Source organism: Notamacropus eugenii, chromosome 3, assembly GCF_028372415.1.
Source record: "Notamacropus eugenii isolate mMacEug1 chromosome 3, mMacEug1.pri_v2, whole genome shotgun sequence".
In the NCBI taxonomy this organism is placed as follows: Eukaryota; Metazoa; Chordata; class Mammalia; order Diprotodontia; family Macropodidae; genus Notamacropus; species Notamacropus eugenii.
In genome coordinates, this window is record NC_092874.1 from 311,639,166 (window position 1) to 311,666,519 (window position 27,354).

Consider the following 27,354-nt stretch of genomic DNA (forward strand, 5'->3'; position numbering starts at 1 on the left):
TAGCTTGCTAGACAGTTCCATCCCACTTTTTCTTAAGTCTGTTCTGTTCTCTACCCACTTATCATATTGTGGGAACTTTGTGTCCACAAGATTCGTTGGAGAGAAATCACAATGTAACCATTACGTGCAGAGGAAGCTGGGAGTAGTTGTGCCTTCTTCTCAGCTTCAGGAGCCTCACAGATTGTGCTTGTCTTTTTTGCAGGACCCTAATAGGAGTAGCCATACAAACAGCAGCAGCACCAGTGGTAACAGTTTCTCGAAACCTCACAAGTTATCAAAGGAGCACAAGGAAAAAACTCCTAAGGACTCAAGAGAACATAAAAGTGCCTTCAAAGAACCTTCCAGGGAACATAACAAATCTTCCAAAGAATCCTCTAAGAAACCCAAAGAAAACAAACCACTAAAAGAAGAAAAAATAGTTCCTAAGATGGCCTTCAAGGAACCTAAACCCATGTCAAAAGAGCCAAAACATGAAAGCAGCTTACTTACCATCACCGGTGGACAGCCGCAGGATAAAAAAGTCCCGAGCAAGAGGCCCCCTGTTTCAGAGTCTGAGGACCTTGCAGCCAAAAAGAGGAAAAAAAGCAGCTCGGAGGCTTTATTTAAAAGTTTTTCTAGTGCCCCACCACTGATACTCACTTGTTCTACTGAGAAAAAAACTACAAAAGATAAATCTCATGTCAAGATGGGAAAGGTAAAAATGGAAGGTGATACAGCCGAGAAGAAGAAATCCACTTTACCCCCTTTCGATGATATCGTGGATCCCAATGACTCTGACATGGAGGAAAACATGTCTTCTAAATCTGAAGTGAGTATGGGGTTTTTGTTGTTGTTGTCATTGTTTCCATTTCCCCCTTGGTTTTCAGATGTAAGTTTTTCTTTCAGATAGCTTTACAGTTTGGAGAGGTGGAGAGAGAAGAGGAGAAAATGAATGAATCAATAAAATAGAATGGACATGGTTCAGGAAAGGTAATGAAGAAAAGGAAGTTGCTAGTGCATCTGTAGTATTTCATGTGTCTTATTTGTGTGATTCATATTGCTCAGGGAAAGCTGTATGTCCTAGCATGATAATGGGTCATTGGAACAGTAATTGAAATTGCTCTCTGTTCATTAGAGCTTCCTTCCCCTAAACCGCTTTATTTTTCCTGAGATTGTTAAACCCTCAGTTACTTTTTATTGTTTTCTAGTATGAGTGCATTTGAAAAAGTAAAAGAATCTAAGAAATTAATTCAGATTAAAGCATAAGGAAGAAAAAGTACGATGATGTAAACTCTTGACCTTTTATCAATACTATAAAAGGGTAAATGTAATTTTCTTGATGCCAGAAAATCTAATCTATCTTTTGAAGGGTGGAAAACTACACTTGTATTCTTTTCTTATTAATGGGGGATGAAGTTTTTGTTCTTTGAATGTTCCTAATATTAAAAATCTCTCATCTGAAGGAAACAGTAGAATGTTCTTTGTCTTTGGGATTTAGAACCATTGAATCCTAAAATTTTAGAGTGGTATAGAAGTTTAAAGGTTATTTGATCCTGTTCTCCAGCCAGTATAATAATCTTGCCTATAACTTATTTGATTAGATAATACACTTTAATGGGAATATGTACTGTAACAGGGAACTCACTAGCTAGTAGTGCCAACTATTTTTGGAATCCCAAGGTCTCAGGCCGGTTAATTTTGATCTATTAGTTAATCTGAAGACCACGTATAATGAAATAACAATGAATGCATAGCATGTGCCATTGAAATCCCCCTCCTTGCATTTTGTTCAGTAGATTTGTAACCTCTTTGAGATATGGGACAGTTTGAATTTTGTCTTTTCTGTTCCTACCAAAGTTCCTTGGACAAAATAGGCTATTAAGAAATTCTTTTTGAATTGAATTATCATCCTTTCCATTAGAGGCACAAAGAAGAGGCTGTAGTCTGATATCGCAACATTATCTCCTCTCCATGTGATAGAATTTTAGTACCTGACATGATCATAAAGGTTGGAGTGTGGTGGTGACTTCCATGCTATCCTTCTCATAACTTGCTAATTAGAATGCTGTCAAAGTAATTGGAGTGGGCTATACTAACACTGTCCATTCTCCTCATGTGATATTAGCATTTTTAAATCTCAGAGGGAAATCCTCAGTATGCGTGGGCTTGTTCAAAAGTACATTTTGACTTGTGGATTTTAAGAAGCTACAGTAATCAATCTATTACTGAGCCCGGTCTCAAGACCTTATTTTGAAGTTTGAAGTATTGGGAGTTGAAAAGAAACTTAAAGATTCTTTAGTCACCTCTTGCCAGGCCTAGAGGCCTGAGGGCTACCCGAGTCTTCTTACCTCACCTCCCGAGGTCTTCGGTTGGCCAAACCGAATGCTCGTATGAGAGAAAGGACGTTCCAGAGTCGAACAAGGGTTGAGCTTTATTTCAGGGTCTAGTTACAAGTGCAGGGGAATTCTTCCTTAGGAGGGAAAGAGAAAGATCTCCCAAGGAGGCAAAGATCTTACAATAAGAGATTGGAAGTAGAAGTGTAAGTGGGGAGAGAGGGGGAGGGGAGAGAGGAAAAGCGGAGCCTTGTGTCCTGTCCGCTCCGCGCCCCTCCCGCCAAGAGAACTTTCAGGCTTTCCTGATCCTACCTAAACTCTTCAGCAGCATAGTTTGCATCTGAATACCGTGCTGTTAGATAACAATAGTGTGCCCAGATCCAGGACAATCTCGAGGGCGGGGAGAGCTCTCTCCCATCACGTTTCTCACGGGAAGAGGCGGAAATACACGAGATAGCTCGGTTCACCTCGATTCCCAGCCGTTTCCTGGGGGGTCTCGTGAGAACTCTAAGATTTAGAAGTTCCCACCTTTACCCGCCCGAGACTGTCCACATGGAATTGAGCTTCCAGCCCTAGCAACCCCTCATATTTTCAGATGTAGAAAGTGGGGGCCTGAGGAATTTAAGTGATTTGGGCAAATTTACACAAGCAAATTAATGGCACCGAGTCAAGACTTGAATCTACTATGTTTCTAGTATCTTCAGTCCAGTGTGTTCTCCACCACATTATCCTAGAAAGTTCCATTTCAGAAATGTTTGCCCACCCTGTGCTGTATCTAAACTGCTTTCATCTTCCACCTTTTTCCTTGTTTAGTCAAGGTGTAGATCCCACTAATATTTTTTGTAGCCTGAAAAAGCAATGTATACAAAAGCCTAAAGTAGTCACAGCATACTACGTTTCTTTTAAACAAGTATTGTTAAAAAGTAAATGAAGATGTATTGTCAAGTAATTTGGCAGTTTCTTATACATGCCATTTTTACTTTTTAAAATTGAATTTAACTCTTTTTTTTTTTTTTAAATCTCTAGCCTGCTCATTTGTTAAGTCTGTGGTTTGTTGTAGTTTTAAGATTAGAATGTTACTCATTAAAAAAGCATGTACCTAGGAACAATTTATTCAAAGTACGTAAATAACTTGGGTACAGTGAATAAATTACAGTAACTATGTAGTTGCATTTTGAATATTTGATATTTCACCCTTTGTTTAGAGATAATAAAAATATAACATTTATAGCACTTTAAAGTATAGAAGGCACTGTATAAATGTTACTTGATTGTCATAGCAACTTTGTGAACTATGTGCTATTATTATACGTTGCAATTAATATATTTATTATGTACAAAACATTATTATACATTGTACCGATGTCCAGAAAGAAGTTAATTGACTTGTCTAGGGTCACTCAGCTAATGAGTATTTGAGGAAAGATTTAAACTCAAGATTTCCTGACTTCAGGCCCAATATTCCACCCACTTTGCCACCTACATGCTGGAACATACTTTTAAACTTCTCTCAAATAAAAATGCTAAGTTGTTTGCCTGGGCTTATTAAATTATCACAGTCATTCACTCAGTAACCCATTTCTTAAGTGGTTGCTACATACAAAGAATTGTGTAAGCACTACAAAAATACAAAGATCATTAAAATGTTATCTATCCCCACGGTGCTAAAAATCTAGCAGAAATGATGAAACACCATACCATTCAGCAGGATATGTAGCATAATAATTGTAGTTATGAAATAAAATATATTTAAAGCATAAATCCAAAAGTGCTCAGGTTGAATTTAAGACAAAGTAACTTCTGTCCCACGTTGATTATATAGCTTTTTTATTCATTATGTTGCTTTGTTTACTAAAAGCATTTAAACTTAATGAATTTGGATGATACTTGATAATAATGTTTTTCATACTTTCCTCCTTGCCAAGATCATGGTAGAATGCATGTCTGCCAAGTGTTCCAGTGACCTTCCATTAGCACTCCTGAGTGTTACCCTTAAATCAGCTACCACAGTCAGTCTTCCAAGGATCACAGATTTAGAGTGTGAAAGAACTTTGGAAGTTAAGGAGTCCAATCCCTTCATTGTACTGATAAGGAAACTGGGGCACAGAGAGGTGAATGACTTAGTCAGGGTCACACAGTTAAGTATCTGAGGTTTTAGGATTTCAGCTCCTTTTTTGGGTTCAGATTCAGTGCCTTCTCCTGTTTCATGTTGTATCTCATTTCCTTTTTACCTCTAATGTTCTCTCAATGATAAAGCAAGTCTTTCTTATATTACATAATTTTCTGCATTGTAAAGCAATCCCTTGAAAAGCATCATGGAATCAATTGTTAGATTACTAATTCCCCATAATATGTGGTAAGATTTCAAAAACAATTCATGACAGATTACAGTCATAAATGTAGTGGAAAAAGTAGGAGTTCCTTTTAAAATATATTCTGCTCATGACTGGAAAGTCAGCCTGTAGGGTTTTCAAATTTTGTTGTTATAAATACAAGCACATCATTTGTCTGTTAGTCTTTTAGTGTTAAAAATCGTGGCTGAATGTGCTCTTCGTAAAATGCTTTTTTTTATTTTTATGGTTACTAATTTGTATAGGGCTATAAATGGGAAAAGCATGGGACAGTGTAAATGAGATTGAATTTGGAGTCAGAATAACCCTAAGATCATAATAAATCTCAAACTGGAAAGGACTCTTTCATGTCTTCTACTGCAGCCCTTTCATTTTACAGATGTAGAAACTGAGGCCCAGGGAGGCAAATTCCCTTGATTATGATCTTGGCAAGTTGATTAATTTCTCTGGGCCTCAGTTTCTTCATGTGTAAAATAAGGTGTTTGGACTAAGATGGCCTCTGAAATCCTTTGCAGCTTGAAATCTGTGATCATCCATTTGGGTTGTCTAGCACAGCAACTAAAATAATTCTGAATGAGTTCCTGCCCTGAGGAAATGCAGGCTTGAGCCTTTGAGTAGGGAAGGGACCTTGTTTTATTCACTTGTTCCAGGAAGCTTTTGTGAAACAACTTGGCAGACTTATAGGACTTTGATTGAATGTTTATTTTTAGGCAGTTTCAGGTAGAAGAGGCAGAAATTCTGGATTAAGAGTGTGTGTGTGTGTGTGTGTTATGTGTGTGTGTGTGTGTGTGTGTGTGTGTGGTGGGGAGCAGTATGAAGAGAACTGGGAATGGAATGACCAATTAACCCATTAACCAGCAGGTTTGTAATTAATCACTTCTGAAGCATCTATATGCTGCAAGTTACAGGTCAGCAGAACTGTTATGTTATTTAAGACACTCATCTTTAAAGTCAGGTTTTAGGGGAAAATCAAGTAAGTCCAAGAGATTTTGAAAAGTGAGTTAGTGCAGTTATTCCTGTCATTTTCCTCTCTTGAGATGAAAGATGTGTGTGTCTACAAACACACACACACACATACACACACACACAGAATGTAAATGTAAAGAGTGAGAAAATGTAGACATGTCTGATTTCTGAGTGCTGCATGTTTTCTTATGAATCTCTATTAACATGGATTCCTTTTAATAGCATAGTTCTTAGAGGCATTTAAAAAGTATTTTTAAAAACAAAATTGGATGTGTGGGCTTGTTCTTCAAGTATGTGGGTTTTAACATTTTCTTGAACATAAAAGCTTCAAGGAAAGAATTACTTGGAGCAGATGGCACTTTGCCCTGAATTTTGTTTTGAGGAGGTGTGTGGCTCTTGTTAATGATATGCATGTGCTACACACTGTAACAGGAAAAATACTGGACAAAAGGATCCTTGAATCTTAAAAGGAAATTCTGATTCAAATTCCTTCAGTTTTTAAGCTACCCTCACTTTGGAAAATAAAAGTTTTATTGGGTGACTGGATTACCATTTAAACTGCTGAAGCTTGGTAATGAATTAAATATCATCCATATTAGTCATTTTTGGTAAGCCTTCTGATTGTCCCATAAATAAGGGACAAGATTCATATAAGACAGTCTTGTTCATTGAGATTAAAGAGATTTTTTTTTCTCCTAAAATGAAGGGGTTAGGGGCATCTTTTATTTTTTTTATTGTTCAACTGATCGTTAAAGTGTCCTTGCCATCTCCCATTTAAATTTAACTGCTTAATAATCATCAAGTGGATATGATTATATATTTATAGATCTATGCTGTTAGAAAGAGGAGACTCTTCGCAGGGAAAGCTTCTAAGTAGACAGTCTTGAAAGCATGCCTTCTTTGGTAGTAAGCTATGCTGCCCTAACGCAACATGACACCTTGGGTGGTCTTTTAGATCTGTGAATATCAGCGAAAACTTCACATTTTATAACTCTAGGTTGTTACCCATCACTTCGAACATAAAGAAGAATGAAAAGAATCTGAGTGGTGAACACTTTTCTATACTGCCTGGGTCTCTAAGATTTTTCCCTTGTAGAACAAGCAATATGAAATATTCCAGATTCTTATTTTTAAGAGAATTTATGATTTTTTGAGAGGACAAGTTTTGATATCATGGAAATGAAGGATGAGGAATAGAGGAAAATAAAAATTAAATAATCCATTTCTTGTTCTGAGAGCCTGTTTCAATGTATTAAAGGAATTTGCTTTTCTCTGCCTGTTTCTTACCCTGATATTTAATGCAGGTTTAATTCTTATACAAAAATTAAGGTTAGTAGGATAAAATGTCCTAATTAACCCTTTTGAAAAAACTGGGCAGATTAAATTTGATAAAATGTCTAGTCTCTGGAATAACAGATTTCAATTATTTCTTGGTTTGGATTTATTAACATTATTTTCTTGAATAACATGTAGCTAGAGGAGGAGAATGAAATTTACTTTGATGACTCCAGTTGTTTTTCTGGGGTGTGGTAGTGGCTGAGATATAGGATACCACCTAAGTTGCAGCTTAAAAAAAAAATCCAAAAACCCTCCCTCGCTTTTTTTTTGTATGTGTGCCTTATTTCCTCTCTCCCTCCCCTACTTGGTTCATTGTCCTGTTTAAAATGTCTGGAGCTAGTAGTAAATATCCTGCTGTTGAAGCTTAGACTTTAGGTTTTTATTTGATGGAAGGTTGTCACAATCAGAAAAGAAGGTCTTTATTGTATTTTCAAAGTGACTTTTTAATGACTTGTTCCTTAGCGAATGTAAGGGTTGTAAAATCTGAAAGTATGGTAAGTATGCAGTTTGTAGGGGCCATCTATTCTAGTACTTTGCCAGCTCTCCAGTGGAACTTTTCATTCTATCTGCTTTCAAACTGGGGAAGAAAATATCTTTGAGGATAAAGTACCTCCTGTGTATATTCAGCCCAGTGAGAACAATAATTTAAAATTTCTGATGACTTTTGACCCCTTTGAATCATGAATATTCTACCTGTTTACTGAATTTATTTTTACTCTAAGTGTATATCTTTGTCTTAGACATCATCCTTCATTTCCTGTAGCTTTTATAGAGTACTGGTAAAATTTTTTTCTTTTGTTTTATTTTGTACTCTGGAACATTTTGCTTCCAAATTATTTCCAAGCTGTCTCTTTGTGTGAGAGTGGGTCCAGTGAATAAGAATAATAGGTCACATTTGCATAGTACTATATGGTTAAAAATTTATAGCTATTATCTTTTGATCTTCGCAAAACCCCTTTGAAGTAAATATTCAAAATTTGATTATCCCATTTTACAGAGAAGGAAAGAGGTTAAATGACTTATACAAGGCCACATAGGGAGTAGAGGTGAAGTCAGATTTGTATTTCAGCTTTCTGATTCTTCAATTCTTTTTGCATTCGAGATCTATTGATTGAATAACAAATGTTTTCTAAAATTCAGTTGTGTCTCTCTGTGATTTTTGTGAAATGTCTCCAAAAGCGGAATTACCTAATTTAGGACACTAAATTACTAATTAGGACATGAGGAAGGGATGGAAGGAGGGGGAGAAGAGAGTACAGACACATATGTATATGTCATCTTTAGACAAAAAGACAAAGATATAGTTAAATCTTTTATTTGAAAGACCATTTCAAGGCTACTTTGCTTTACATAAGAGGTGACTTTTTAGAAAGAACCTGTAAGATGGATTTCTGCTAAATGTATCTGATTTCCATCTTTATTGAAATTACAAAGGCATAGTCTGGGTCATAATTTAACTGTTGTATCCTTTAGTCTTCTATTTCAGCCATTTGTTAAGTGAATAAAACCGTGCTTTAACCTTGAGAAAACTACTTTCCCAATAGAAATTTTAAAATACAATGACTGTACTATATTCCTCTTTGGAATTTTGATAGTGAAACATCCTTGATTGACTTCCTTGTTGCAAGTTTGTTACAAGTTTAACTTGCTAAATATGTCCTGTTCTTGAAACAGAAAAGAGAGTACATTTGCAACCTGCTACCACAACTTTGGTTACTTCCTTTACTGTGTAGATATTCATCCTGGCTGAATAAAGCTGAGTTGTACTTCTGTAGTTTTTAGACCATGCCACAGTGTTACAAAGCATATTTTTAACTTGAATATTAACTCATATTTAAGACTTCTTGGTAGAGAAAACAAGATAATTTCTCATGTCAGTTCTATAGAATGAGCTTATTTAGGTGTATCTGTAAACACCAGATTTTGGTAAATACCAAAGATAGTTTCCGAGGTAACACAGAAATGAAATTATAATGGAGAGTAAGATGGTATCCTTTCCTTTCAGTTTCTGTATAAATCTTTTTATTCCAGATTGAGAAATAATGTTATCTGTAGTTCTATATAAAATTCCATACACCATCAGGGATTTTTAACAATGCACAAGTCCAGACAAAATTTGATATACCAGCATTGATCCTTTTATAGACCATTTATTCAGAATTGAAATAATAATCATACTAATGAGTATGCTAATGAGCTTCTTCTAAATTACTTCCTTAAGTATACAGTGTTAACTAGGCAGAGGTAGATGTAGGGATAGTGAAAAGGAAATCTGTCCCTTTCACAGAGGAAGAAAGGATTTTCTTGGCAGGCCAGTGAATTCTTCTTGCTAGAACCTTCTAGAGCCTCCCCTGTTGATCCTAAGACACTACTGTACTGTAATTTTGTTTGTGTATTTGTTTTGTTTGGGACCCTGTGATTTGCACAGCAATAGAGAGCTCTGAAATTCTTCCAATCCAGAAAACCAACTATTTTTATTCTGTAACATAAAGATTTTTTGAGGGGGAAAAGGGGAAGGTGGGGCGCAAGGTATTCTGGGGTTTGGGGGGCTTAAATGACTTGCCTAGGGGTCACACAGCTAGTAAATGTCAAGTGTCCAATTTGAACTCAGGTCCTTTTAACTTCAGGACCTGTGTGTTCTCCATTGTGCCACCTAGCTGCCCCTTGTAATGTAAAGATTTAGAAAGTTTCCTGAGGCATTAAAACATTAACTGACTTGAAAAGGTCACGTAGGGACTAAGTATTAAGAATCAGGAACCAAATCCAAGTTCTTGTTTGGTATGTTTGCCATTATACCATGTTGAGATTTGTGGGTTGTAGCATTTCTGGTTTTGTCTCTTCTTGGATCTTCGGAAACAAATAATTTACAGTTAATTTTTCAAATCATATTTACTGACCCTTGCAGAAATCTTTTCCCCCCTTTTGGTAGCACTTGGATCAATTGTTATTTAATACTGATCAGTCACTTTCTAAGTGAATCTGATTTTGAGGACTTAAAAAACAATTCCTTCAGAGCTTCCCAACTTTCATTCTGCCTTCCTCTTTCTTCACTCTGCTCTCCCCTCAGTTGAATAATTTTAACCCCAAGACTCTCATGTAATACTTCTTAGCCTTCAGTTATTTATCAATTTCTCAGGGACCTTCTCATATTAATCATAAAATCATTTGATATTAGCCTTACCGAAGATGTATTAAAGAGAGCATGAAAATAAAATTTAAAGGTATTTCCCCAAACCTCCCATTAACTATTTATTTCACCACCCTTATATATACCCACCAAACTTTTTTTAAAGAACTGGTGACTTGTTTTACTTTTAATCCTTTTCTCTCCTTGTTACCCATTGTGCTAATAGAGGTGCTCATAGGCTAGTAGAAGAAAACACAAAAGGGATAGTTGGAAGATGAGGAATAAGAGAAAAAGTGCATGAATAATCCAAAAATTAGATAATCAGCCAACATTAATACAGGATTTTCAACAACAACAACAAAAATCATAGAGCTGGAAGGGATTTTAGGCATCATTTGTTTATAATCGCTCATTACAGATGAAGAACTGAGACCCAGAGAGGTAAAGCAACTTATCCATGGGTCACACAGCTAATTCATGGGACAAACAGAATAGGAGGTCAGGTCTCCTGAATGTCAGTCTTTCTATTATAATGGACTTCCTCCCAGAATTTAGAGTCATTGTTGGGAGAATCTATTTTGGACCCCTTCCAAAAGCATTTAGTTACGGAAGTACTGAAAGGACCCTATTATATAATCTAGTTTTATCTATGAAGTGGTCTCATAACAAGGATGTAGAGAAGAAAGATAGTAGGAATTCCACCTACTATTATTATATTATTATGTTAATTTTTATAGTTACATCATGCTCTTAGACAGACTGTCTGTCTTGCTTCCTCAATTGTATCACTATGATAACTAGTCTACTTTCCCCAGACCTATTATTTCTAGATTGTGTCTTGTGGAAACTTGGGACTAACTTTTTACAAAAAGAGATGAAAAATTAGGATTTGTGAAGGGATACATGTGTATGTATATATTTGTGTCCTGTTTTTGTGTGCAGACTTATAGTTTATAAATGTATTATTTCTATGCTGTGTCTTGAAGGGCGTTTATTTATTTTTTGTTGGTTTCACTTTTCACTCAGCCTATCCCTATTTTATTCTTAAATCTTGGTGGAGTTTTTCAAGTTCTTTGTCTTTCAAAAGTATTTACTATGTATGACAACCTGTGTCAAAATTGGTGTGATATATTTTAAATGAGGTGAAACATTGATTACATGCAAAAATCTTTCTCTCTTTTTGCTACCCCCTCCTCCCAGTCTCTGAATAGTTTTACCTAGAAGATCAACATCTAGAAAACAGTCATACTAAGAGTCAGGTATTATTTTAAATTAATAAGATCTTTGGCCTTTACAAGATTTTAGAAGATAGATTTTTTTCTTTTCCTACAAATTGTTTTTTCTGTACCAGCAGAAAACATGTTCTCCAAGATCTTAACCGAGGTATTTGACCCTTAATTAAAAAAAATAATAATCATGAAAGTCTTTGTTTCCTATGTTAAAACCATCCAAGCTTCATATTTTCCATGAAAAACAAAAGTTAGTTGGAAGAGATGGAGGTGAAAATGACCTGTCATGTCTCTCACATCCTTGCTTGGCTGATAAGTGACTGATCCTCTTAGCCCCTACAGGCACTTGTGTTACCATTTGTTTGGCCTGTTTCCTCTTTAGAAATTTACAAGGTCAAAATGTTCTTTTCTCTAGGATCTGAGAGCAAATTTGAAAACCACAAACTTCTCTAAGTTATACAATGTTAATGATGACTCAATGATTTGGAAACAAGTTTTTTTTTTGTTTTTGTTTTTTTTTAAATCAGGGTCATTGTTAGGTGTTCTGAGCTTTTTGACAGAAGCCCCATTCCTGGTTCATTGGCCCTGTATCCAGAGCACCAATATTTAGCCAGCAAATAATCCCAGCCAGCTTTGAATTAAGACATAGTTTAAAATGACTTCTCTTGAGTAACTGATATTACAGATCAAATGCTTGCTTATGTTTTGGTGGTAGTGGGAAGGGTACCAGATTTGGACACATAGCAAGTTCATTCTGATACTAATTTTGCCATCTATTTCCCATGAGTTCAACCTATAGGCAAATAACTGACCTCTGTGAGTCTCAATTAAATGATGTTTCAATTAAAAATTGAGGGTATTGAACTAGATGATTATAAAATCCCTTTCAGTTAAAACATCTATGATCATGTATTTACATGATTTTAAGAACTTCCAACTATAATATAACATAATAATTATTTCCCAAACACTAAGCTGTGACAATGGCTACATCCTCTGTATACCCCTTCTGACATTCCCTGTTTGATGCATCTCTACGGTGAAAGTGAAGATTATATCCAAAAGATAGTATAAAGATAGCTAAATGGCACAGTGGTTACAGTATTGGACCTTGAGTCAGGAATATATGAATTCAAATGTGACTTCATACATGTAGTAGCAGTGTGACCCTGGGTCAGTCAGTAATCCTCAGCTCTAAAATGGGTCTGGTAATAACACCTACCTCATAGTGACATAATAATTATAAAGCTCTTAGCATGGTTCGTCGCATGTAGTAGACAATCAATTCTTATTCCCCTTATAGAGATTAAATAGAATGATAGAATCTCAGCATTGAAAGGAATGTCCATGGTCATCTATTTCAGATCATCAGTTAAGCAAGAAACACATGATATATTTTGTTTATCATCTTTACCTTGACGTTTTTCTTGGAACTTTTCCCCCAAATAAATGAAAAGGAGAAGGGGAAAGAAACTACACCCATTTACTATGTAGGTCACTTAAAAAGTGGTCATTTAGTTTGTTAGCAAAAACATGATAAATGTTAAAAGTGATAAAAAGGGCAGTTCTTTAAACTTCCCTAATTGACTTGCTGTCACCACACAGCAGCTTTTCTAAACTTTTGATCCTTCCTCAAACCTCCCAGGGGTCTTCCATCAACCAGTCTATCAGCTTACAACCTTGGCTCATATTTTTAAAAAAAACCCCAACATATTTTTAATTTATGGAATAAAACAAACATTTCCATAATATAGTACAATAAAAAATTTGCTGATGAAATTGAGAAGTCGTTCTTCTCTCTTCATCCTCATTTTATAACACACAGATGCCTTCTACACTAGCTCTTCCCTTTCTCATGTGCAAAGGCAAACTCCTCTACGTTCACAAGTAATCCCATTCCAGCTTTATCATCCCCAGGCTCTCACTTACCTTGAACTTTTCCTAGAAATTTCCCATCTTCAATCTTCACTTGATCTGTCCTCCACTAGCTATACTCCCATGTTTCCTTTCCCTTTTGCAACTGATTTTTTTGAGAAGGCTATCTACAAACTGATACTTCTATTTTATCACCAATTTATCCTACATATGCCTTGTTTATACATAGTTTGTTGCATGTAATTTCCTCCATTAGCCTGTGATAGACCTGTACAACCTGTGACCCATGGGCTGCTTGTGTCATGCCTGATTATTTCTGGCAACCCATGAAAAATTAGAGGAAAACATTCTTTATATGTACAGGATACCCTTTGGCATACCACAAGTGGCCTGTGGGTCACAGGTTGTGTAGGGCTGACCCATGAGCTCCATGAGAAGAGATTTTTTTCACCTTTCTAAATACTTTTTTTCATATCCTCAGTGCTTTCCACAGCGCCAAGGACTTAGTAGGTGCTTTATAAGTTCTTACTGAGTGACTGCAAAAGATATGGAATAAATCCATCCCATGCCCAGTGGTTTAACTTCTCAACTGATACTTAGATAGATCCTTGGTCTCATAGCTGTGGATTTTCTTTCCACTGAATACATATAATACCTTCACATGCTTTCTGATCCTGTGCAATTCTCACCTGTGTCTTTTTGTAAAGACTCCATAAAGGATCCACCTGAAAGAACAGAAGCCCTACTTCAACTCTTACAGTAGTTTGAGGGTACTAAGACAGCAGTAGGATTGACTGTTGTTTCATGTTCCCAATATATGACCGACCCATTCTTTTTCAACATACTTGTCTTTGATGATCATAGATTTAGATCTTGAAAGGCAATGTAGAAATCTTAATGCCTCCTCTCTGCACTTTAAAAGATGAGAAAAGGTGAAGATTAGGTAGCTTGTTCAGAGCCACAAAGATAATACATGAAAGAGACCAGATTTGAAACCATTTCCTCTAACAGTTGGATCTAGATCCAGTACTACTTTTATTCTACTTGTTGACCCACTTCTCATTAAGTCTTTGTTGCTAACTTCTTACAGCTTATTTATATCAGCTTTGTACATTTTGATTACCTTCTGTGTCACCTGTGATTTTTGTTATTCTGAGATTGTGTGTTTGCATCTTATGTAGCTCTATGACCAATATATTGTTGGAGGTCATCTTATTCTATAAGTAGAAACACTGAAACTTATTCTGATGGAAGTACTGAAGGAATTGTCTTCTTTTTTGATAAAAAATATTTCTAATGATATTTTTGTTTTTATATTTCTTTTTATATCCCTTTCTTACTCCTCCCGGAGAGTCTTCCAGTAAAAAAAAAATGAGGGAAAAAATCAGTAAAATAAATTATCACACTGAAAAATATGTTCTATCCATTGTTCCACATTTATGAAATTCTACTTCATCAAAAGAGAGGGCAAATATATCTTCTCATATCTTTTCTTTGGGCCCAATCTTGTTCTTGATATTTTTATTTTCATTCAGTTTTGATTATTTTGTGGTTGTTTTCTCCATTTACATTTTTGCAACCATTTTTTCTGTTTCTGTTTGCTCCACTTTGCTTCAGTTGGTTTATATCTTTCCATACATTTTTCTCTGTCATACTTATTACTTCTTACAGTGTAGTGATATTTCATTATCTCAGTTTTTATAGCCATTCCCCATGATGGGCATGTAATTTGTTTCAAGTTCTTTACTACCACAAAAAAGGTGCTATTATATATTTGAGTGTATGTAGAACTTTTCTTTTTCTCAACCACCTCCTAGGGGTATGTGTCTAACAGTGAACTCTCCCAAGGCAAAGGGAATGGATGTTTGTAGTCCCCTTATTTTCCTAATTCCAAATTGCTTTCTAGATTGGTTATACCCATTCACAGTTCCACTAACAATGCATTAGTGTGCTTGTCTTCCAAAACTTAGAGAGGTCTTCTCGTACAAGTTAGTTTACTTACACACACACACACACACACACACACACACACACACACACACACACACACACACACTCGCCACATACTTTAGATAAATGGGAGCCAGATAAATAGACTTTCAATTATTTGCCTTGACATCACTGATTTTGTGTTGGAATATATTAGATAGCCGTGGTATAGGGGAATAAAAATTCTTGAAAATCTTTCCATATACCAAAGAATAAATTGTTAGGAATTCTAGAATAAATCCAGAAAAACAAAGGAGAAAGTGATCATAGAGCCATGGATTGACGTGGTCTCAGAAATTATCTAGTTCAGCTCCTACTGAAACTGGAATCCTTTCTCCCCTAAGAACTCCTGAAGGAAAAAAAAAACTAAAATTTCTTTCTTAGTGTATAACTTGAACCCGTTTTACTACATGGTGAAACTTGTGTACCTTTTTTCAGAATGATGCTTTTAAATGCATAAAATGAAATACATACAATCACAATACAGCTGTCAATTTTTTAAAAAGTTAATGAACTCCTGGTGAAAAACTCCCAGATTAGAAAAATGTCCTCATTGAATTCAACTCCTATGTCAAAGGAAGAGAGGGAACACCTACATTTTACATGAGAGTTTTAGAAGTTGGTTTGGAAAAAGACAACATTGACTAATATACTTGGTCAAATATATTAATATATTTTCCTTTTAATACCAAAAAAAAGCGAGTAATATATTGGACAAATAAGCCCTCTTCCCTGAGCAGTTTTATACATATAAATATAATCATGCAGCATCTTCCTTATTAAATTGTGAGGTCTGCAAGGACAGATTAATCTTTTTTTTTGAAACAGAGCATGACATAGTCCATTTTAAATTTCAAATGTTTGTTTCTGTCTTCTTAAAAGAGAGAAATTTCAATAGTTGAATGTTAGAAGTGAAAGAAATGTCGGCTTCCCTGCTTGCTTATGTGGGCTGGTGAAGTAGCATAATATGAATTTACATGGCCGTCTTGTTTTGCTTCTCTTGCAACCATGAAGTAAATTGATATGCCAGTAACTTTTATATGAACTATTAAGTGGATTTGATGAAATGGTAAAATATGTCCACTTGGATGCCATGAAGACTAGAAATCCCCTAGAGGAATAGTTAAATTTTTCAAGTGAGATCATTAACACGTGAGAGAATGCATAGCATCCCACATAGCACAATGCCGGGCACATTATAGTGCTTAGTGAATGCTGATTGTCTAATGTAGATAGAGAGCTACTGTCAAAGGCTAGTTCTGTTCCCACTTTGAATATATACTGACTATGTAATCACAGGCAATCACTTAGCATCTTAGTGTTCTAGACCAGTGGTGTCAAACTCAAAAAACCAAACCAAAAAAATGAGGTTTTACTAACATACATAAGAACTCTTAAAGGCCACATAATGACTTAGTTTTAAAATCCAGTATTATCTGTGCTATAATATATGTTTTTAATTTTGTTAATCATTTCCCAATTACATTTTAATCTGGTTCGAGTTTCACTCAGTAAGGTTGGAGTCACACGTGGTCGATGTATTTAAGTGACTCTGTTCTTACATAATTTTCTAAGACTATAAGGTGCAGAGATGTAGCTCATCTGCGTTAGTAGAGGGAGTTTCCTCATCTGGGAATTCCCTATACCAATAAAAACACAGTTCACAAAATATTAGGTTTAATTTTATTGTCAAATTGTTATTAAAATTCCTTATGTTAGTGTTTCTATAAATTCAAATTAAACAAGTATCTGTTAATCACATACTATGTACAAATTGTTGCAGATGTAGGGGATGTAAGACTTGTATGTCAATTTACCTGTAATGTCTACTACGTCAAATGTCATAGATATTAGACATCTCTCTGTTTGCATTTGTGTGTATATATGCGTGTGTACACATGTGTGAATATATATGTATGTGTAAATACACGGTGCATGTATATACATATCAGTGCACATATAAACATGTATCTATGTAAACATGCAAACAACATAGTCTGAAAGAAATAAAATATAGAGTAATACTATTAGTATCTTTCAACAGTCAGCAAATTGTATTGGTTAGTATTTTGTGTTACAAAAAATGCTGAAACTGGAGAAAGGAGAGATTCTGATCCAATTTCTTCCTTCAACATAAAATAGTGATGTGACTATGGGCAAATTGCTTATCCTTTCTTGTCTCATTTTCTTCATGTATAAAGTGGAGATAAGTATGATAACCTCACAAATTATTTTGTGATGCTCAAAGTGAGATAATATCTATGAAGTACTTTGCAAACCTTGAAATACTATATGAATGTCATCTATTTTGGGCTGATATTCAATCTTTGTTTCCAACTTATGCTTTGTTTATTTGACTTTTTATTCACCAGTTTACTGTGGAATTAGTGCTTCAAAAAAGGTATTTTTAAAAATAAATAGCAATTATACTTGAGAACAAACATAGTTAAAAATAGTAAAGAAGATAAAGAATATTTTTACCTCTTAGGGATGCCTAATATGATTTTGTTCTGGTGTGTTAGCATCACTTTATGAATAGTGAAACTATCAGTTGAAGAAATAAGCTATTTGGTTGAAAATGGAATGTTAGCACAATCATAATCTAATTACATATTGGTGAATGAACTTTTTCCTCCCTGAAACTCACTTTTTTGGTTAGTATCATACTGCTAAGCTTTGTCTCAGTAGGTTCCTTCCTCCCTGCCATACTGAGGACCCCTCTAAATGAGCACCTAATGTGGTGAGCCCTTTGCAGTCCCTCCATTTTGCCTACTTGTTAACAATAGCCTGAACGTACCACATAGTATATTGTTGATTATAAACCTAGATTTGTTATTAGGATGAAAAATTTATTTCATTTTCCTCCATAGCCAACTATTTTACTACTTGTGATACATTATCCTTGTGTAGACTGACTGCCATTCTGGAGAAAGCATCTTTGTATTTCTTTTCTGAAATTTTTCTGTTTTATTTGTCAAGATTTCATTCTACCCTTTTCATTTAGCTACTGAAGAAGCTGCATACAGTATACTTTATGTGCTACCTCCAACCAAAATCACACTTCTCTTCCATTTATTTGGGTATTAAATATTCTTTGAACCTTGGGATACTTGATTAATGTCCCACTTTATAGGACTGCTATTGAGCCAAGAATAACAATAGGGTGTAGGGGAAAAGAGCTGATTCTGGATCTATGCTCATATTTCTTCTATGTGTAACCTTGGATAAGTCACATACCTAGCTGGACCTCCATTTTCTCAGTTCAAAAATAATGACAGTGTCAGACTAGATAGCCTCTAGTCTGTCTCATCTATAAATAGGGGACCCTCTGACACATGGAATTGATTTTCAACATGATGGTGACCCATGGCATACATTCTGAGAACTCAGCATAATTCAATGTGCAACATAATTGAATTTGCTAAATAGAGAAGTGATTTATGACAGTTCTTTTACTGTATTATTTGATAACATGCTTACATATGATTCAATTATTCACTCATGAATATGTGTGTGCATATATATACATATATATAGATAATATACTCATGCATAAGCACATAGAGTGTGTTTATAGAAAACCACATACTTTGTACAAGTGTGTGTGTTTGTATGACTATCTTATTGACTGTCTGTCTACATCTCCAGATAGCCTTTGTCCATGTATGTCTTTTTCTTGATATTTTGTTAGAATCGCCAACTCCTTAAGGTAAAAGACAACCATGTCTTCTCTGTGAGTGTAATGCTGCTCTGTATGTGCTGCAGGCATCCCTTCCCTTCATGCCCTCATCAGTTCTCAATAAATAGTATCTGATTACTGTTATTTGCCATGTTACTGCTGTTCTGTCTTCAGTGTTCTGAGACCCGGAAAAGTATTTAAATCTATCTATGGCCATATAATATCTATATAAGGAAGATTTATTTTGCTGTCATTGCAAATGCCATGGACTTTGTTGGCAAGTCAAAGGGAAAGCTTTTAATTATTATTGTTTTTAAGGATTGTTGAAATATTCAGTCTAAATTTCTTTTGGTGGAAGTGAGGTGGGGGATACCCAAAATCTGCTAGGATAGAAGGATGGAGGGAGGATAGGGAAAGCCAAGTTTTTCTGATCACTTTGCTGCAAAATAGTGTACATGGAACAAAAGATCAAAAGCCTACATGATTTTGTATTAAGTTCAAAGCTGCATATTTTAAACCTGCTTTAAAAGTTACCCCATTAGTACCTTTTAAAGTTACCCATAAAATGCCACTTTACATTTGGCATCAGATCTGTTAATTTAACTATTATGAATATGTAAGAATATTTTGAAAACTCCTGTGGTCTTGTAAAATCTCTAGGCCCTCATTAGCTAAAAATTCTTGTATTCTGCCAGGACATGAAGCCAAGGCAAGATCCTTGTGGAGATAACATTTCCTGTTTGACATAATAATGAAAAAGAAGTCCACATAGAGCTTTAAAGTTATCCATTTGAAATCTCTTGTATGAAGCTTCAGGCAGAGGGTGAAGACAAAGAAGATAAGTTTATTTCAGTAGAATGTATTGCTTAGCTATCTTCTCTTTATGTAAAGTATCCTGGGAAAGACAATGATTAATTTCAATTAGCTATTTGCTGTCTTTAGTGGATTTATGTGTTAAGAGTATGCCTTTGCTTCCCAGAAATGCTCTAGTAGAGTATTCCCATGTAAAGCCCATATATGCATTAATGTAGGTTGATGGGGCTGGATCTCAGAAAAAAAAACAACAAGCAATCATCACCACCAAGAAAACCCAAAACACCAAACACAACTGAAGCAGTAAACATTAAGATGCACTCACATGCGGAAATTTTTTCTTAGGAAGCCCATACAATGCAGCAGTCTTATTTACCTCGTTCTGTGAACGATCCATACCACCCAAGGACACAAGTGAAGGTTAGTCAACCTGAATGACCAATCTATAGGCAACAATAGTAGGCTTTCCTTACTCCTTAGTTATCTCTGGTACCTCTACCCCTATCTGTCACCACATCAGCAAAGCAGCTTAACTATTCCTTATTTTCTCTGCTGAACCTTCATATCACAATCGCTGGCCATGGTACTAATAGGTTCTAAAACAATATTAATAAGTAATTTAATTGATGTAACAAATAACTCTGGAAATGGGTGCCCCTATTAGGTCTCCTTTGTTCTTTTTGCCTGCTTTTCTCATATGTCTGTAATCATGTGTGTGATATAGAATATATCATATCTAGCCCTGTGCCATATAGCAGGTGCCCAGTAAAAGGTTGTTAAATGAATAAATGAAAAAATTGTCTTGTCAGAATACAATTTGTTTTGTATGCCCTCTTTTCCTCTTCCTCACAAATCTAGATGGACCTGGCCTTTGAGGAAACCTTGTCATTTTCTCATTGATTTATTTTTCTAAAGTATTTTCCTATCTTTTCATTCCTTGTTTTCTTGTCATCTCAAGCTAGGAGAATAAAAGAAGGCACAGTCTTTATTAGGATAGTTTTCTGTAGATCGGTTACCAGTATGAGTTTTTCATATGTGAATACAACTATTTACCTTTTGTCCAAAATTGTCCTTTTAGTTATATAATTTTTTTTTAATTTTTTAGGTCATAAGATCATAGTGTTTAACCTAAAAGAGATCACAACAGTTAGCTAATTCAATCCCTTTCAAAGATGAGGAAACTGAGGCCCAAAACGTTATATGACTTCACCCCAGTGATACCAGATTCAACATTAAAAACCTAGTTTTTCCTCCATGACATTCTTATTGGTATTTTTATAATTCCATTTTATGGACAAATAACTTTAGTCACAGAAAGGTTAAGAGAGATGTAGCCATAGTATTGAAGTAGCAGAAGCAGGACTTTTTATCCTAGTCTCTTTCCCTTTCTTTTATTTTCCTGTCTCTTACTCTCATAAAAAAGAGCTAATTTTATTCTTTAGGACTAATCAGGACTCGTATCTTAGATTTTTGTCTTTGTATAAACTATTCTGAAATGCTCCCATTCCTCTTTCCCTCTTAGAATCCCAAACATACTCAAAGGCTCAGCTCCAGTAACAACTCCAGCATAAAGTCTTTCTGGATATTTCCTGTTGTTGGTATTTTTCCCCTTTAAAATAAGACAATTCTGTATCATTTTTATATATTTTATATTTAGTTTTCTATGTTTATATTATTTTCCTTCAATAGAACATAAGCCTTTTGAGGTCAGGGAATGTTTTATTTCTTTCTTTACATCCAGGGTGCCTAAGACAGGGGAGGAATAATTATAATTGTAGTAGTTATCTCATAGGATTATTTGTTGTGAGACTCAAGATAATAAACACATTACATAAATGTTAGTGACTATGATTATTGAATTAGTTATTGAATTAGTAGTGTTTTTGAATTTGCAAACATTTTATATGCCTGATCTCAATTGAGTCCAGCAGTTCTGCTAGGTAATTAGATACTGCAGATTTCATTATCTCCATTTCATAGAGGAGGAAACTGAGGCTCTCAGACATAAAGTGATTATTTGCCAGTGATTAGATAGCTAGCTGTGTCAACCCAGCTTCTTTGACTCCAGTCCAGCTCATTTTAATAGTGTAAAATGGATGTTAAACCTCATGAGTTATCATCATGAATTAATATTTCTAATAATAACAATTGATTCTCCACCAATAAGCCACTGTTGTGTCTATAAGCTTTCACAAATCCAACCCCGATTCTGGTGACTGTCACAAATCCAACCCTGAGTCAATTCATGTTACATGCGTTGTGTACAGAGAATGATTCTATTAAACTAACCACCTTTTCCTTGTGTACTATATGGACTTCTTGTTTTTTTGTGCTGAATGAGAGGATAAGCAGCACAACTTTTATGATACAGTTGGAAAAATACTTGGAGCTGTAATAAATAGGAAGCCTCATATCCCTTTCTCATCTCTGCTTCTTTTACTGTTTAGGAAACAAGATCATATAGTGGATAGAGCCCTGAGAATCATGAATACCTGAGTTCCAATATGGTTTTAGCCTCTTACTCACTGTATAACCCGTATACCTGTTATACCCATACACCGTATACCTGCATACCTTTATAAAGTTCTATGCAAACTTAAGTACATAGCAGAAAGATGTTCTTACAGGGGTAGGAACCCAGGCAAATCTCCCTGTGTCAGTTTTCTTTTCTTAAAAATGGGGACAGAAATAATACTTACTTCCTAGGGTTCTTATAACAATAAAATGATATTATATTTATAAAGTTCTATGCAAACTTTAAAGCACTATCTACATGCTATTATTATTACTGCATAAATGTTATTATCATCATTATTATAGTTTCTTACAGTAGAATCTGAGCCTATGTCCTTGTGATAATGCTGAAACTTTTTGTCACTTTCCTCTTCCAGAAAGATGGGGCAATGGTAACAGACAAATGTGTAGCATTGTTGCGAGAAATAGCCGATTTAAATCACTGTAAATAATTTGTAGTTATGTTCTTCAAGAACTATAAATCTTATTAATCAATAATCATAATTTAATATACTTTGATGCTTGCTAAAAAGAAAAAAGTGTCAGGTAGTGAGAGAAAAATGATTAGATGTTTTAAAATTTATCTCTGTTAATTCCCAGAACATCAAAAATAAGGGGTATCAGATTTTCTTCTTGTTACCAGAACTTTCTCTTCTCAAATTAAAGTTTATCTATTCCTACTAAGTGGTACTTCAAAGAGAATGTAGTTTATTAATATTTGGGACCACTTAAACTTAATGTTCTTCAAATATTTTAATAGAGCATAGAAGATATTGTTATTTTTTAAAAATGAGATATAACACAGTCACTTATTATGTCTGACCTCATTCTTTTTGAAGGACAGTTAAACAAAAACAAGGGCTTTTCCATTATGTTAAAACAAAGGAAAATAAAGATTTAGTTCAATTAAATTCAACAAGTACTTATTAAGCACCTCATGGCAGGCAAGTGATTTATATTTGTTAACTTTTTTTTTTTAAGAAAATGCTTATCTCTTTTGATGTTAGTCTGTGTGTCCTACAAAAGATATTTCCTTCAAAACAGTTGGTTTATTCATTTTTAGCAGAAAAGAAGTCCTTTAAATTTTACATTATGATAGCATTGAGTATTTTATTTGATTAAAGTTTTACTACTACTCCCTTTGGATTTTATTTGTATTTTGTGTAGTCCTTTTATATTTTGATTTTTCAGGTTACTTTCTTTACATTAATTTATACAGGTCTTGAGTTTCTGTGTATTTTTCATATTTATTACTCCTTACAGTGCAACAGTATTCAATTACATTCACATGCCATAGTTTATTGAGTCATTTCTTAATTGCTGGACATATATTTTATTTTCAATTTTATTGTTAACAGAAGTAATTGTGCTTTGTACCAGATCTAGAAAGGATTGACTTAAGTATATAGCAGAAAGATGTTCTTACAGGAATAGGAAACTATTTTTCAAAATAAAAATTGAAACAGTTTGCAAAAGAAGGATCACTGAGATGTCTGTGAAATACCATTTGAAAACATACTCCCAATCACTCATAGAAAGAAAATTTAAATGATTTTGCTGTTTGTCTCTTACATTGCAAATGTTCAAGGAATGAAAACACAGTATATTGCACAGGCTGTGAGAAGTAGGCACACCGATATGTTATTCTTTAAAGCAGTTTTTATCGAATCCTTTCATTTTTCAATTATCTTTCATTTAGCCCCTTACAGAGTCATTCCTTACCACAAAAAATTAAAAAGAAATGAGAAGCAGTTTAGTCAACTTAACCAATATTTTGGTCACATCTAATGGGATATGTACAGTTCTACATTAATAGTGCCCCAACTCTTCAGTGTAGGGTGTGAGTGTTCATTTCTTCAGGTCTTTGCTGGTGCCAAACTTTGTCATCAAAATTACATAATGTTTCATTTATATTTTTATAGGCAGTGTGTGTGTGTGTGTGTGTGTGTGTATTTAATTTCTGGCACTGCTTGTTTTAGTCTGTCCCAGTTGATGTGTGTTTTCATGGTTTTCTGAATTCTTCATATTTGTCATTTCTTAACTCTGCAGCTATATTTCATTAATTTTGTATATCGTGATTTATATAGTTGCTTTTTGGTGGGGGATACTGTAGAGTTGTTACTCCATTCATAATAACAGTAATGTTGTTGGTGGAAATGTGAATTGGTCCAAATGTGATCTGGATATCCTTTTGAAATATTTCAAAATAAGTGACTAAACTATTCATACCCTTTAATAATCCAAGGGATGTATATATCCCATGGCAATCAAAACAGATCCTATCAACTCTTCTTATTGCAGTAAGTAATAAGAACAAACCTGAAGGACACTGACTCAAGGATGGCCAAAAAGAACCCCCTATCATATGTAAGTAATATCATATATCATAAAATATTATTGTATAGTAAGTAATCACATCTATGAGGGTTTCAGAGAAACATGGGAAGATTTGTATGAACTGACACAGAATGAAATAAGCTGATCCAAAAAGAAAAATATGCATAATGATTATAACAGTGTAAATTAAAAGTTCAGTAAAAAGATGCCAAAATTTCAAATACTGAAAAGCCAAGCAAAGTCCTAGAAAACAGGAGTTCATAGTCTATGGAGGAGACAATAGGCAAACAACTATATACAAATAAGATGCAGACGGGACAAATTGGGGGTAGTTATAGAGGGATGGCAGTAAAATTAAGGGGACCTGGGAAAGGCTTCTTGCGGAAGGTAGGACTTTAGCTGAGAATTGAAGCCAGGGAAACTAGGAAGTAGAAATAAGGAGGGAGAGCATTCTAGGCATGGGGGGACAGCCAGGAAACCAATGAAGTTGCATAGCTTAACAAGTATCAAACTATAATTTAAGCTCAATTTCTTATTTCAAAAAATGATAACAAAAAAGAACATTACTTATTTTCACTAACATTTATTTAGCATTATTTACTTTTATTTTTACTATTTACTATTATTTATTATTATTTATTTAGTATTACTTCCCCATTTACATCCTTTTCTTCTACGAATACATACACACACACACACACACACACACACAGAAGTAGATATATGTCTATAAACAGACACACATATAGAATGTGGATGTATTACCATCAAGACAGAGTTTATTCCTACTGGATCAAATATAAACACACTGCTTGGCTTTTAAAGCCCTTTACAACCTGCTCTTCCAATACTTCAAGTCGCCTTTCACATCATTCCCTTTCTTGTTTTCTGAAAACACGTTAACAATGGTCTCTTTACTTTTCCTTCCACAAGACACACCATCTCTCAAATTCTGAGAATGTTTGCTGGGCTGCACCCCCTGGCATAATTTTCGGTAACTTCCTTTCTTATTAATGATTATTAATGAATATCATTTATTATTGATAATTAATTGCTAATTGATTATTTTTAATCAAAATTATTTCTGACATTCCTGTACTCATTGTTCTCTCTATTCTGTAGCCTAGATTGCACATCTCTGTTGTCTTTGATGAATAAACTCATGGTCTTCTTCACTCAAGAATATGCATTTTAAAATTATACATTTATTAAGTGATAGCTACATTTAAGACATTGTGCTTTTGAAAGAGAAATTTAAAATGTAACTGGCTTTTCTTTTTCCTCTAAACTTTCTCCATGGAATTTTTTTTCAAAAGACAGTGAAATAGAAAGAATAGAAACACAGAATTTCCATATGAGAATGACTCTTGGAGACTATCTAATTCAGCCTCTATCTCAACAGAAACTACTTCAAAACATATTTGATGACACGCTGCTGGTCATATTGAAGAAGGCAGCCATGGACACTTTTAAATTATCCTCATTATTAGAACATTTTTCTTTACATCAATCTCATTCAAAGAGCTATCTCTTTTTTTTTATTTTTTGAAGTAAGAAACTGAGCTTAAATTGTAGTTTGATACTTGTTAAGCTATGCAACTTCATTGGTATGAGCGTTTCCTCCATCACTATAGATTGCAAACCAACCCTCCCCCTTAAGACTTACTATCTTCTATAGTTATTTTTCTTTCCCCTAGTTCCTGCCAAATCCTTCTTTAGGGATTTATATATCCTTCCTCTTTTCCAGTGTATTGAGGCATCCCTAAACCACCCTACTTGTCCCATCTACTGTCTACTGTATAACTGATGTGCCCATTTTTCAAGGCATACATGTAATTGATACCTTTTATATATCACTTTTTACATATATGTGATCTTTAGTAACATTCTGTGGTGGTTTGGTCAAGAAGGTTAATAATAGGTCATATTTGTATACAGTGTTTTATAAAAGTTCCCTCTTAATAGCAACCTTATCAGTCATTTTCATTTCATGGACAAGGAAACCGAAGCCCATGACTTTTCCACTTTCAGATAACTAGTAAATGAAAAAACTGGCATTAAAACTCAGATCTTTTAATCACGGCCCATGCTCTTTACAATACTTGTTGCTGCCTTTGAATTTTGCGGAAAGTGATTGTACCTAATGAAAAGGATACAGTGAAACTTTCCATTAAGAAGAAAAGTAACCTCAAGCTTCAACAAGGGAGGAAGTGGGATAAATTCAGTTAGATGGGATTATTTCCCAGCATTGTGGCTATTTAAACACTGAAGCATATTATTTTGAGACATTATGGAAGCTCTTTCCCTAGAGATCTTTAAAAATAATAATTTATCTGCCTGGAATGAATTAAGTGTGGTCATGCCTGAAGGCTGTAGTAAGCTGGATGTCCTCTCATAGTAATTCATATTTATTCCTGTGATTTTTTGACTAATGGCATCCTTACACTATTTCTCTAATTATAGTGAATTGAATATAGGATCACTTTTTAAAAACTTCAAGTTTTTCTATTAAATTATCCATTGCCCTTTCCTATTTACATATAGAATATTAATACTTGTGACATAGAATTTGATGCATTGATGAACTTATTCAAGGGTAAAAATTATTGGTAAGATAAAGAGGTGATTTTCATTTTGAGCTCAAAGATTTGTAGTCTTTTAAACATTGTCATTTATCCTTCCAATGATATTGTAAAGTAAGTACTATTAATATTATCACCTCAGTTTTACAAACAAGGAAATTTAGACTTGGGGAGGTTGTGACTTGCCTATAAAAGAAGAAAAGGGAAAGAGTAAAAAAAGTGTATCTGACTTGTTGTTCAAT

At 34.5% G+C, this 27,354-nt stretch overlaps 1 protein-coding gene across 8 annotated transcripts in view; it reads left to right on the forward strand.

The window, feature by feature from the left end:
- The window catches only part of MLLT3 (MLLT3 super elongation complex subunit), a 319,195-nt gene that overhangs the window by 233,083 nt on the left and 58,758 nt on the right, over positions 1-27,354 (forward strand). For all 8 annotated transcript variants that reach the window (XM_072596671.1, XM_072596673.1, XM_072596672.1 and 5 more), the window contains one exon: positions 203-808. In XM_072596671.1, the coding sequence (XP_072452772.1) occupies positions 203-808 (606 nt within the window). The remainder of the gene's footprint in view (positions 1-202; positions 809-27,354) is intronic.